This window comes from Ceratosolen solmsi, unplaced genomic scaffold (genome assembly GCF_000503995.2).
Source record: "Ceratosolen solmsi marchali unplaced genomic scaffold, CerSol_1.0 scaffold80, whole genome shotgun sequence".
Classification (NCBI taxonomy): domain Eukaryota; kingdom Metazoa; phylum Arthropoda; class Insecta; order Hymenoptera; family Agaonidae; genus Ceratosolen; species Ceratosolen solmsi.
The window spans coordinates 156,523-170,979 of record NW_011948459.1 but is presented as its reverse complement, the minus strand read 5'-3'; the positions used below and the strand labels follow the sequence as shown (position 1 = coordinate 170,979).

Genomic DNA, 14,457 nt, shown 5'->3' with positions numbered 1-14,457 from the left:
AAAAGTTTTCTTTTTAATAAATTCTTGAGCGATCAGTGTCTTCAATTATTTTTAGGCGTAATAATAAGATCAACATGCAAGAGAAAATATTTATAAACAAGAGAGTATAGTAACTTTTTATTTTTTCAATGACTAGTTAATGTATTTTGAACACATTATTTCACTATTACTTTTTGTATTACTCTGCTTTTATATATTTAAACAATGAATTTCTTTGTATTTTTTCTTTAAGTCTATTTACTAAATTGCTATATCTATATTTCTGTTTTTAGTTTACATGTAAAACATGATCCTTATTAATCATTATGTTTGAAACAATTGATTTAAAAAAAAATAATTTTTTCTATTTCAGTTTACTTCTGTCAGGGAAAAGTGACGTTAAAAGTTGCATTAATTAAGTGTGTACTCAGCACTTTACACATATAAATTAAAAAAAATATATACTAAATACATGGGATTACAATTTTTGCACTCATAATTACATAGAAAATATTTGATCGTATATTTTTGTGACAACTATAGCTTTAAATCGAATATTGTTTTGCATCATCAGAAATAATGATGTCATATATTATGTTGTGTGACTGAATGTTTCTTTTATAATTCTTATATTTTTAAGCAATATTAATTAAAAATCAATTGTACAAGGCACGTTTACATTGATATAAAAATGTTTTTCTTTAGAAAATTGGTATATAAAGTTTGAATATTAGTCATATTTCATATTATGTCTTACCTTAACATTTTTTTGTTTAAATGTCTCTAATTTATATATATATGTATGTATTTGTTATTAATAACCTTTATATTATTCTAAAAATTATTCTTAGACATATTATTCTTAGAAATAAATAATAGGACGGTGCCCAATTCGCTTTTTTACATTGACTTTTTACTAATAAATTATTTGTTTAAAAAATCGGGTGTCTTATACATGACTTACTACATAAAAATGCAATCTGTACTTTCAGTCTATTCAAGGCACGTTAATAATCTATTTCTAATTGCAACATACTCTGCCTTTCATGGAACGTACGAATACATTAAAATTAAAGGATAAAATAAAATTGAAGTATTGCTCGCCGATTTAAAATGACAAATGTTCCGGAAATAATACTTCCAACAATACTGTCTAGAGCCATATACAAACTTTTTCATGGCACGTGAAGGCGAGCAAAGAAAGCAAACTCGAAGATACACAAAACTTTCTTGTACTTTGGCGAGTAACAAATGCTAAAATAAGGCGTCGTCAGTAATTAAACGGGTGGCGGGCCGCGTACGTAGCGCAGTTGCGGTGTTAGTGACAAATTAAGAGAGTTACTGCCCTCGCAACAATGAGGTTCCAGAAGACAAGCCGCACATAGGAGCACGACTAACGCTAGTTGAAGCGGTAGAGCGGTGCGTAGTATGCGCCATACCCAGTTGTGTGAGATACTAGGATTGTCATGATCGTCCGTAAAAATAGAACTACTCGAGATATTGCTTGGTTGTGCAGGCGATTTTAGAATAATCGGTTTTAGGTGTGGCTGCTTCTTGCGTTTGCTGGAAAATGAATGGAAATTTGTTTAAAAATTACGACTTTTGGTTTGTAATACAAAATTATTCTTTAAACTAATAGTAGAAATAGCAAGCAAAGCATGACTTCATCGACTCGACTATTTACAATTATATAATGTATTATATAAATGTATATAAAGGAGATGTCATTACAAGCAAATTTAAATTTCTATTTGTAATTAACAAAGAAGTTACTTTATTATTTGTGTAGGCATAATGAATACATTTATATTTACTTTTTTTCATAAATTTTAGTCTTGTCACATATATAAAACGAACTAATAACTTATATTTACCATACAATTTATTCGTTTGAAAAATAATAAAACACGTATAAATCTAACTAAACTATGTAAAAATAAAAATTACTAATCTATTGTTGATAGTTATAAAAATTAAAAGAAAAATATGATAGTTTATATATTTAGCATATAGCGTTTTATTAAAAAAATTTATCGTATTTAGTTATTTAAAGTTACTATTGAAATATTAGGTTTAATAAAATCAATAATTAATATGTTGACATATCCTACTGCCAATAATTAAAAAAATATTTACATTAAGCTTATTTATATCTAATTATTATACTCGTGTAGTTTTAAATATTAAATTTAATGTTTTTTTGTAATTCCATCCATTGCAAATTTTATTAGTTATTTATTAGTCTTTCTATAAATATAATATATTAAAACATTTTTTGAAATGATTAAATTATATTAATTTAATTTTGCTTTCACAGTAATAAAAACAAAAACTTACTATTATATACATGAAAATACATGAAATTTCATTTTTAAGGTGTAAAATTCAGATAATATTCACCTTAGAATGTGATAATGTGGTGCAGTGTTTGGCCATACATTTGACCGAAATTTGACACTTGCCGCTGTCTTTACGATAAGTTCGCGGCATTGTCTTTGAAGTGTCCGTAGTTCACTTTCAGTCTCCTCAATACGTCGCCAGAGCTCATTTAAAACTTTGTTGTCTGAGTCTAGTACGAGCTGAGACTCAAGGCTTCGGGTGAGTTTGCGTAGGACGGCGAGACGCCGCTCTCGCACACTTAGCTCTTGGTCGCTGCCGCTATCCGAGATTCCACTATCTGAGAGAGAACCACCTTCGAGACCAACCAATGAGCAAACTACAGAGCCATTGAAGGGTAATTTCACAGTATTGTCGCTCTTGTTCATGTTTGGTTTTACTTCTGTAGTTATTTCATCCGGAACAACAATCTATTGTAAAATATTTTGACATGTTAGTATTTATAATTTATTCCAAATTATATGACAGTTCTAAAATAAATTGTATTTTAAGAAAATTTATTATTAAGAAAATATGAATTTTTGAAATTCAAAAGTTAATGGAATAATAAGAAAGCAAATTTTATTTTATATAAAAATGTTGAAAATATATCTCAGTTAAAAATATAATTTAATGAACTATAAGCATCAAAATCAAATATATTTAAAACTACTTTGTAATAATAATTTAATAACACTGATATTGATCTTACTTTTGATATTGATGTTTGTTTAAAATTAGACTAAGTCCATCACTTTACTGGTGGGAGAAAAGTATGGATAAGTGGGAGGGGTAGCGCTTCAATTCAATATTTAATACATCTGCTTTTCGTGTTGTTTATTGCGTTTTAATTACAACTACACTATAATGATTCTAAGTTGATGATGAGAATCGTTGATATCTTGCAATTCCTTAGTGGTTGCCACGTGGTGTTAGCATAGATTACATGTAAAGGTAGGAGGTAATAAATCTCTGGATCCTCTTGACATGGTGCGCTTGGTGGTGCATGTTTACACGGAGAAGTGTGAAGTCATAAATTTTTTGACACTTCTTGTATAGTGCCAACTAGTGTGTGATGGTCTTCTTCTTGTGAGAGTGCGCGTTTGGTAATGAGTCCCTTTGAAAGTGGGCGGTGGCACTGAATATAAGAAAGGTGCGACAAATTCATGCTTATGGGCACTGTGTATGCGGTTCTGCTTGTGTAGTTGTATGAAGCTGTTGCGTGTACCTTCCTTAGCGGCTCTTCTGAGAGTATCCTTCTTCCTTGGCGTCCCCACTGTTAGAGTGTGCGTCCGTCCTCCGGGGTGTCCCTTGTAAGAGAGCGCCTCTTCCATGGTGTCCTGCTAAGACAGACCGTCTTCCTTACTTGACCCCCCCCCCTCCCCAAGGGAGCGCCTGTGTTTCTGAGTGACTAGCTCATGGCTGACTACCTCTGACGGACCAATTCTGACTAGCGTCTGACATGATGCGTGCTTGCTTTAAATATCCACGCGAAAGGAAAGTTAGAACTTACAATAATTGAGGCAAATGTGGTGCTACAAGCAGTGGATGCAACTATGCACTTATTTTTTCTTTTGGATGTAACGACTTTTTCCCCAGATGGCTATCTTGGGTATATGGATATCTTGGGCTTTCCAGATGTATAACAATTTGGGTTTTCCAGATGTCTAATGATTTGGGAAGGGTTCTTGCAATTTTGAACAATGTTAAATCGATACTTTTACCAATTTTAACAATTTATCTTTTATATTATTTACTATGGACTCGATATGAATAATAAATTTAATAATACTATATAGCAATGAACTAACTTTATCAGTAACTTCGTGTTTCTCCGAAAGTAATCGGGCAACATCTCGTACTGATGAAGCTACTTCAATTGTAGCTCCAGCTTTAAGTGCTGCATCTAACACTGCTAGAGTATCCTTATCTCTCTGTAAGGCACACTGAAGCTCTTTAAGCCGAATTGTAAACTGTTGAACTGCTTGTAAAGTGCACAGTTGTTGATTTCCTCTGGAAAGCAATTAGTTATATAATATATGTTTATAAATATTAAGTCCCAATAATTCAAATAGCTTACTGTGCTTAAAATTTTAATTTTTCATATATTTTTTTCTAGAAATATTAATTAAAACAAATATAAACATATATATATATATATATATATATTAATAAACTCTATGTTATGAAAGTCGTGTAATTAATAAGCTTATAAAAATTAAATACAAACACCATTGAAATTTATCTTTTTTTGTATTGGTGTATAATAAATAATTCATTTAAGCATTTACAAAAAATAAAAATTTTTAAAGAATTCAATTAATAATGAAATTGCAAAGATGTATTTTATAAGTGAAATAATTGTTTCCATAAATTAAAATAGTTACTTTTGGAATGCTTCATCCCAAAGTCTGTACAATTCTGCAACTTCGTCTTTTAAGGCAGCAATCGTAGGCGACATCTGCTGACTGAGATCCATAATAAGGCGATGTGTTGTAATATTTAACCCTAACATAGCAGCTTTGCGATTTCTTAAATGAATCAGTTCGTTCTGAAATGCATTGTTGAATTTAAAATGGCATTAGTATATAAACATTTTTTATAAATGAATTTTAATAATATTCGTCTAAATAATTTTTAAAGTTATATTTAAATAAGTTTCTTAATTGATTTTGTAAAAGTATATATTAAAAAATGTATAAAATTTTATAAATTTGTTTTTTATTAATAATTTTTACTAATAATTTTTACATTAATTAAAAATGTGATCATTTACAAAGATTTTTTTAAATTATACATATATACATATATGCATATATATATGTATATATATATGAAAGGTAAAAGTAACAAAAGAATAATATTAGATCATATTTATGAAACTTTTACTTCATCAATTTAATACTTTTCTTAAAAGATATTAGGAAGATTAGGAGATTAGTATTAGAGATATGAGAACCTTATGAGAGACCTTATTTTAATGAATAATTCTACTTGTCTTAACTAGAAACACTATTTGAACAGTTATTATTAAGAGAGAAGATGTCGTAATGGAGAATTATTTCTACATATGAAAATTGTTCGACGCTATTGTCACAAAATTTTTTTTTGGATACTTTTCTTTAAAACAATACTGAATTTTGTTATGACTCGAGGATGTATACAAATGATAGACTGGTGACAATCATTATGATTAAAAGCTGCTTTTAACGTATCATGTTTTTATTGAATTTTTTTACCGGGGTCCATTAAATTGTGTGAAGTATTGACGCAGAAAAACTTTGAATCATGTATTTGTTTTTAGAACTGTTGCTAGAGGCTATGTTTCACTATGGAATAAAGCTATACCTGACATAATTTTCTACATATTTTTTTGAAAAATCTTTCTTTACTTATTTCTTTCATCGTCCAAATTCTATTTAAATAATAAGAGAAATTTGTAAATTGACATTAAAGAGACACTTGTTTATGTTGTTATGTATTTTATAATTGTCTATAAAATATGTATTTATAGTGAATTGAAATAGTTTACTGATTATGATAATTTATTTAATTCGATAAATTTTCATATAATCATTTTCTTACTTCAATTTTATTGATATGGTTTTCGATCACGTGCGACTCATCTAAAACGATTCGATAAGACATAAGTTTCTGTATTGCTGTGCAGAATTCCAACTTCATGGTTGCCATTTCGTGATGAATAGCGTTTATCTTCTGTGCCTCCTCTACTCTAAGCGAAAGAGATTCCCATCGTTCTGTTAAGCCTAAATTTATAAAAAACTTTAAATTACTTAATAGATATATAAACATACACACACACACACACACACACAAACAAATAAACAAACAAAGATACATTTATTTATATGTTCATATGTACATTTATATGTTCAACTATAACACTAATAATTTCGATTAATAATACTAAGTATAATTTTAACAATATTGACATTTGCTATTAAATTATAAATATTTGAAATCTAATATATATTTGCAATTGTATTAAAAATCATATTAGGCTAATATTTGTTAAAATGTTTCATACACATACACGCACACGTACACGTTACATTAGCATACTTATTTCTGAATATCTTATAAAAATCTTTATTAAATGAATATTTAAAAATAAAAACACTTAATTCTCGTAAATTATATTCTCAAGAATTCGTAAAATCCATTTTAACTATGTTCTTCTTCCTAACAAAAAATTTTAAATAAATTTTCTCGACAGGGTAAATTGACAAGTTAAATAAAACTTTCATGCAGTTGATCAAATTACTTTCTTTACAAGATTCTTAAATACTAAATGCTTGTCTTCTTTTACCAAATGAAATTTACAACTTCAAAATCATAAAAAATATCTGATGATATACTTATTTGGTTTATTGTTATTTAACATTTTTGTATTGAATCATTATTTGAATATACTTTCACAAAATAAAATTCAAATGATTTGAAATTAATTATTAAATATCAATTTTGACAAGTAATTAAAGTTATGGCCAATAACTCATTAATTTTACATAATTCTCTTTAGAGATATTAAAAAAATTAGTATACAATTATACTACTTTGTTACAATTAGAAAATAAATATTTGAAAGAAATTTTATTAAAAAATTGAACTACAACTATAATTATTTTATGTGAATAATCATTATTTTATTCGATACCAAAATGTTATTTCATAACTTTCCAGAGATTTTTTCTTCTTAAAATAAAAAATAACTATAATAATAATAAAAAGTATTAGATGAAAAATTTCAAGTCAATCATTTATATAGATTCAAATGGAACTATTTTAATTATAAACTAAAGCGTTTGTAAATATTAAATCTATGTATTTTAATGAAAGAGTTGAAAATTTAATTATGACATATGTATTAAATTTTGAGTACTTAAGAACTTTGCAGGGATGACTAAAATATATACCCTGTAAATTCAAAATATGTGCTTGATATCATAACTCAATAAGTGGTTATGAAGCTACATTTTATTTGACGTGCATTGTCTAGTTCTGTTTTATAAAAATTATAAATATTAAATCTTCGATTGTATGTGGAATATAACGTCTAGGTTTTCTTTTCGCATAGTTTGAATTTTTATGTTTTTGTTTTGGAAAAATTTAATAAAGATTTTTTAATTGAAAACTAACATAAGCGTACAGAGTTCTGAAAAATATTTTTAATGTATTTTGTCATAATAATTTAAATAAATTACACAATTTAAATAAATTAACTTATAATGGATAGGATAATCATTATACTTCATATTGCAGTTTTTTACATAATCTTTTCAAATTTTTTAAAAGTATACAAATTCATCATTGAAATTTTCGTTTCAACTGCAGTATATTCTTTTTCAAAGCAAGAATAACTAACCCTACAGAAGTTAGTATACAATTTTTTATTTGTGTTTTCAAACATTTCCAGATTAACAATTATCGATATTTTGTTCATATAGAAATAAATAAAAGTACTTAAACGTTCACATCTAATAATTCATTACGTATCATCCAATTCGTCTACATACTTGTAGACCTAATAGTATACATACTTACTATTTTTTTGTACTTAAATCTTTCAATTTTTTATTCAGTGCCCATACTTAAATCTTATATTTGTTTTACGATTACAAATATTTCAATTTGTAAAAGTAACAATAGAAACCTAATTAGCCCAGATGGTAAGAAATTATTAAATTATGAAAATGAGGATCAAATTAAATTATATACACGATTCATAAAAGAACGTAAAATTAATCACATTTGAATCTTGTATTATATTTCAGTAAAAAACTTTTGAAATATTTAATTCTTTAAGATTATCTATTTTGCATTTTGGTCATACAAATATACAATCTTACGAAAACAAAAGATTTTATCTAAATTTCTAACTGCAACCAAATAAGATGAAAATATTAATATTTATGAATTAATTTATGAAATTAATTTTTAATAATTTAATATTTTTTAATAATTTATGAAAATTAATTAACAAATATTTAAAATATTGTTGTACAAATTTTATAATTTCCACTATGTATGTTATTTTATTAGAAATTTATAGAAGCAGATTTTTATATATTTTATATTATTATTAAAAATGATAATTCTTGTAGTTTTTTATTATTTGATAAATGTGTAATAAAGTATTGTTACAAAATTATTAGTAATAAATTTGTACTACTTAATTATTATACATCTATATGCATATTTTTATGCAATATAATTATTACTAATATATATAACCCTCTTAGTTTTAATATTAACAAACTGGACTTTTAAATTTATAACTTATAGTCAAATGATATAAATACTTCAATAATACCCCTTTAAAAAATAAAACTAATTTAAAATATTTTGAAATAATTAAAGCAATTAAAGTATATCATTGAGAGTAACAATAATTGTTAATATATTATAAAAGTTTAAAATTTCTCTCAATATTTTATTATTGAATTTAATACTTTATAAAATGGAAAAGTTAATTCTAATATTATATTATTTTAGGATAAAATAATACTGTATAAAACTATTTTAAAAGATATTTTCAAATTTTTGTTTTAAATTGGCAATAAAATAGTAAAATAGCTTCAAGCAAAACATTTGTCAAATCAAATAAAATAATAGTATGATGTAGTTTGTAGGTTATTTAAACAAAATAATAAATAATAAAAGCTAGTTGTATTTAATGAATCTAGAAAAATTAAACATTTTATATATCCAATTGTATTATGTGTTTAAACCTTTGGTATTCATAATCATTAAATAAAAGAAAATTACAATATATTACGCATGTTCTAACTCAAACAATTAACTGATGGGATTTTCTTATTAATTTCGGTAAAAGAAAAAGGTAAATGGAGAGTATATAATTGCTAAATGTATTTAGGGGTAGTAAAGCAGATTGTTATTATGCTGGTATTTAATTCAAGTGCGATAAGAGATAATTATGGTCTAACAGAATAGTCTAGGTGAATCACTCTTGTTCCATAAATTCTTATCGTATGCATTTTATGGGAAAATTCTATTAGTCAATGGATTTATAAATGTAATCGTGTAACGAGTGTCTTGAATAAGATACTGACAATACTAAAATGGAGTAACTCTAGCACATGACAGGTGAATATAATCCATTTGGATCGCACTAATTATTCACATATAATTAATTTTGTAAATAGATAAATTCAAGCTTTTGATTAAGTGCTTGTATTGTAGAATACATCATCTTTTTACCTTAACTATAAGCAAGTACTTTCCACGAGTTGTTAATTCGTTCATATTAATTTAGAAAGTTTCTGTTTCCAGAAATTATAACTATGGTGATCAATTTTTCTTATAAACAAGCTATTAAATTGAGGTACAACATGTATATATCGATTTTAGAAATAATTTGTAATTAATGTTTGTTATTTTACAATTAATTGTACACATGTAATTCATAAAGGTAAGTTTTTATTTAATGCTTGTTTAATTATAAATATAGATATTTAAGTTATATGAAAATATTAAAATGGAGCCTTGTTTTCATAGAAATGAAAAATATCACCTAATAATGTTATGTTTATCTTCTAATTTTCGAGTTTAATTAACAAGTCAAGATTTAACCAATACAAGCTAGAAAAGCATCGATAAAAATATAATAATCTGGTAGAAAGTAATAATTTACACTTCTGATGTTTGTACAATGGGTCGATTTCGAATTAGATTACTTATTAGTCGTATGAATCAAGACGATAATGAAACCAACTAATAGAGGAATAAAAGACTTGTCAATTGATTAAGAAATAAGGCGTACGTACGATTATTGGGGGTGATGAAGGCCGCGATGAAGTCAGTTTGCATCGACATAGCGTTGTGTTTGCAGAACGTCAGCATGCATGTAAAGTCACACAGAAACTGGTATCAATTGTTGTTGTTTGTTGATTCGCGCACGTAAAAAATGCCTGGCGTTACCTCTATATGGATGGCCTGCCTTTTCTCGACTTCCGTAGGTAGAGATCTTTTGCTATGCCAAGAGCGAATTTTTATTTTGGGGCTACTTTTCTCGCATTTCAGCGTTGAATAATATTGGAGCCAAAGTTAAAGAAAAATTGAATCCAGAAAATGCAAATTACGCATTTTAAACATACAATTAAAATGTTAAAATTATATTTTCCTCGCATTAAGTACTATTGCTAATAGTTATTTAATATAATTAACATCTGTAAGGTATATTCTCATTTAGGAAAAAATAAAGAATTATTAATTCACAATAGCGTAATGGATTTAATATTTTAACTTACTAGATGTAAGTATAATGATAACATTGTATAACGCATCTTATAAATACAAAAATAATATAATTTATAATACAGTATATAAATGTATTTGTATTACAATTTTGAAGGTAAAATTGTATTTAAGAATATATATATTTATATTTCAAATAAAAATGAACAGGATATTAGTATTGCAAATTTATTTATAATTTATTGATATTCCAATTCGACTTAATAACTGTATTTAGTTTATTAATATTTTATTTGAAAATCTTTGGATAAACTATATAGACAATATTTCAGCTGTTACTTAAGAAATAAATAATAATACTTAATTAATTAATAATGGACAATAGTCAATTTAACAATCAATTGGAAGTATTTTTACAATAAAATTCAATGTAAATCCGATTTTATATTTAACAACTATTCATAAAAATTACTTTCAATGTAAATATTACAATTATAATATTTCATCAAAATATTTATAATATATAAAGCTAACACTATAATTCAATGAAATATTAAAAATAAAATTAATAAGATAATGAAAGGCTATTTATATAGCATAAATATCCACGGTTACACTGATTATGGATGATATTAATAAATTAAAACCCGTTTTAATTATATTGTTACTAGAATTCTTAAATATTATGATTACAAAAAATTCTATTTATTTAATATCTAAAGAGAAATTTACTAAAATATACCTATCAACAACACATATAAAATTATAAAAATTATGCATATCATAGATTTAAATATCATTCATCTTTAATTAACTGATTAAATACAAATATAATACTAAATTACTATAATGTTAAATTAATTAAATAGTAAAATGTTTAATTAATAAATGACTAACTAATAAATATATAGTATGTACACATTATATGTGTATGTATATATGGATGCATGATTAATTACTATGTATAGATAGTGGTATATGTTGATATATAATTTCAGTATAAAATAAGTTACTAATACAATATGTACGAAGACCAATAACATTCAAATAATAATATAAGAATAACATATAATAAATAATTAAAACAAATAATTTTAAATAAAGCTTCGTAATTTTCGAAATAGAGATTGGCTATTTAATATATTGATAAAAATATAAAACATTAATATGTTTTGTATCAAATCACTTGTTCATTATTTAACGAGAACGAATTATTCAAAATAATAAATATTAAATTTCAGCTATATATTAAATTGAATATTACTTGTACGTATTTAAATTAAAATAAAACAATTATGAATATAAGCATTTACATTAATAATTTGAAATATACATTTTTAAAACATATAAATAAGTATTTAATACCTCAAATTGTATATATAGAAATTATTTATTATATATTGACATATAAATTAAGTATAAGAAAAATGATATATAATAATTATGAATGTAAAGTTTATTGCTTATATATTTTATTTGATTGAATTAATATATATTAATTGTACTAGTATTATTTATACTAGCTTGTACTAGTACATTCAAAGTTAATTCGCAAAATAATAGATAAATAAAAAACATAAAATTTTATGTAGTGTTTAAATATATATTTGTAATTAATAGAACATGAAAAGTAATTCTTGTACATGTATGCAATTTATGCCCAAAATATAAATTTTTATTATGCTAATCAACATGATTTGTATAAAGTAATTTTATGAAGATAATGAAAAATATACAAATAAAAATTACTATTTAAAATAAAAGTGTTCATATAAATTGTTTGTTTTTGTATTAAATATATTTAAACTTATTTTTTTATATAAAACTGTTATTTTTTATATAAACCATTTAAACTTATTATTGCAGTTAATTTGGAAAAATATTTGTTATATAAGTTATAAAAAATCTCGTTTATATATTTTAGATAAATAATTAAGCTCTAATTTATCAATAACGACCTATTAGTTCATTTAACAATAATTTTTATTAGTTTTCTAGCTTGATAATACCGAAAATTGTAATTAATTTATATAATTTAATGTATTCTTTTTCAATATACAAATAATAGTATTATTACTATACTCTAATTATAATTATAATACTATTCATAATTAAATATAAAATAACTTGTAAAGAAATTAATTTAGAAATTAGATATTTGAACCGTAGCATATTAATAGAGAATAATCGAGGGAATGTATAAATAAAAATACATAGTAGTATGTGTGAACAACAAATATATACCGATTCCGATTTTAAGCTATAAACAAAATAGAATAACATCTGAAAAAATTCTATATAATTCTATATTGTTTTTCTACGAGTGAGATAATTGGGTCTCATTATGATAAAATGAGATGTAATAAAAGAACGGGTATAAACCACATTAACGCTATAAAAAAGCTAGGGTAGTTCACTAAAATGGGGGGAAATAGCAACTGTGCATAATACCTAGCGATATAGATTTATTATAGTCGTTGATTTTTTTCTACTAGTACTCACCATGTATTTGCTTAGTATGTCTATCATTCTGACGAGATGTGTTACTCGCCTCAGATATCGCTTGAAGGCACTTTATGTTTTTATGGCAAACACGTGCGAGTTCACTCTGAAACAAATACCATATGCCATCTTATTTTATTGTTCAAAAGTCATTTTAGTATTTAGTAGTCTATAATTTTAGTAATAATACCTTTTATTTAATCATAAATAAAATTAACCTATCTAATCTAATTACCAATGTATAGAAATTAATAAGCCATGGGATTTTTGTTTATAATAGAAAGGTAAGGCAAATTAATTCACTATTTTTATAGATATGAACAAAATTAATTAACACTAAGTTATATAACTTCTTTTTCATTTTAACAGTCTCTAAAAATTATAATATGCTAATATAACTTGAAGATATAGTCAATGCAAACAAATTTACTCCTCGCAATAAGTATAAAAGGATGACGCAAAATAAGTGCACAACAATTGTAAAAAATAAGATTGCAACATACTTTTGGATTTCTTTTATGATTTTGTATAGCTTGAATCAATATTAAAAATGTTCTCGATTGTTGTGATAAATTTAAACAGAAACATTTTTAACAATATGGTTATATTTGCAAAGCTCTTATAATTAAATTCATAGAGATACTATACTACTATTACAATGGTTTTAATTTGTATACTACTATTATTAGTTATAATACTAATATGAAAAATTGATATGAAAAACTTAAATTTATCAGATTTAAACTTTAAAAAACTAGATAAAATTGATAAATTTAATGATATTTATTATTAAAACCTCTATTAACTTAAGATAACTTAAAATACTATAACTTTTGTATAAGGTTGTATAAATTGTGAATATTAAAATGTTTTATTTATAATAGAATATATCAAAATTAGATCAAATACTTAAACAATATTTTCTTTTGTATTCAGCATATTATTATTTAAGAAAAAGACACAAATTCTCTTCAATTTATAAAGTTCTACAAAAATTTATTCTATGTTATAAATTATTATTGTAATTGAAAAAATCTTCAAAAAGAAAAAATATGGAAAACCACGGCACCTTTGAGAATATGTTGAATTATTTAGATATTAAGCATAATCCGTTTTATTAATAATAAAAATACATCAAATAAGTATGAGTATCTATAAAAAACATGAAGTGAAGATCAGTGAAAATAATAAATCTTCTAATAAATAATCTTTTTAAAATTTAATAGTCATAGGATTTATATTAAAATTAAAATTGGTTAAATATAATTTTTTAATATAGCTCCATGACAAGGAAAAGTTTTTCAAATTAAAAAATGTATAATTTACGATGTAATAAATAAAATAATATTTATTGTCAAATTT

The 14,457-nt window shown here is 24.4% G+C and overlaps 1 protein-coding gene across 1 annotated transcript in view; it reads right to left on the bottom strand.

The window, feature by feature from the left end:
• Positions 1–864: 864 nt before the first annotated feature.
• LOC105366864 (uncharacterized) overlaps positions 865–14,457 on the bottom strand; it is a 58,629-nt gene continuing 45,036 nt past the window's right edge. Inside the window, exons 16-21 of the mRNA XM_011505451.1 lie at positions 13,096–13,201; positions 5,941–6,122; positions 4,743–4,906; positions 4,167–4,368; positions 2,380–2,786; positions 865–1,542 (exon numbers count right to left, since the gene is read on the bottom strand). Of these exons, the coding sequence (XP_011503753.1) occupies positions 1,257–1,542; positions 2,380–2,786; positions 4,167–4,368; positions 4,743–4,906; positions 5,941–6,122; positions 13,096–13,201 (1,347 nt within the window). The 3' untranslated portion in view covers positions 865–1,256. The remainder of the gene's footprint in view (positions 1,543–2,379; positions 2,787–4,166; positions 4,369–4,742; positions 4,907–5,940; positions 6,123–13,095; positions 13,202–14,457) is intronic.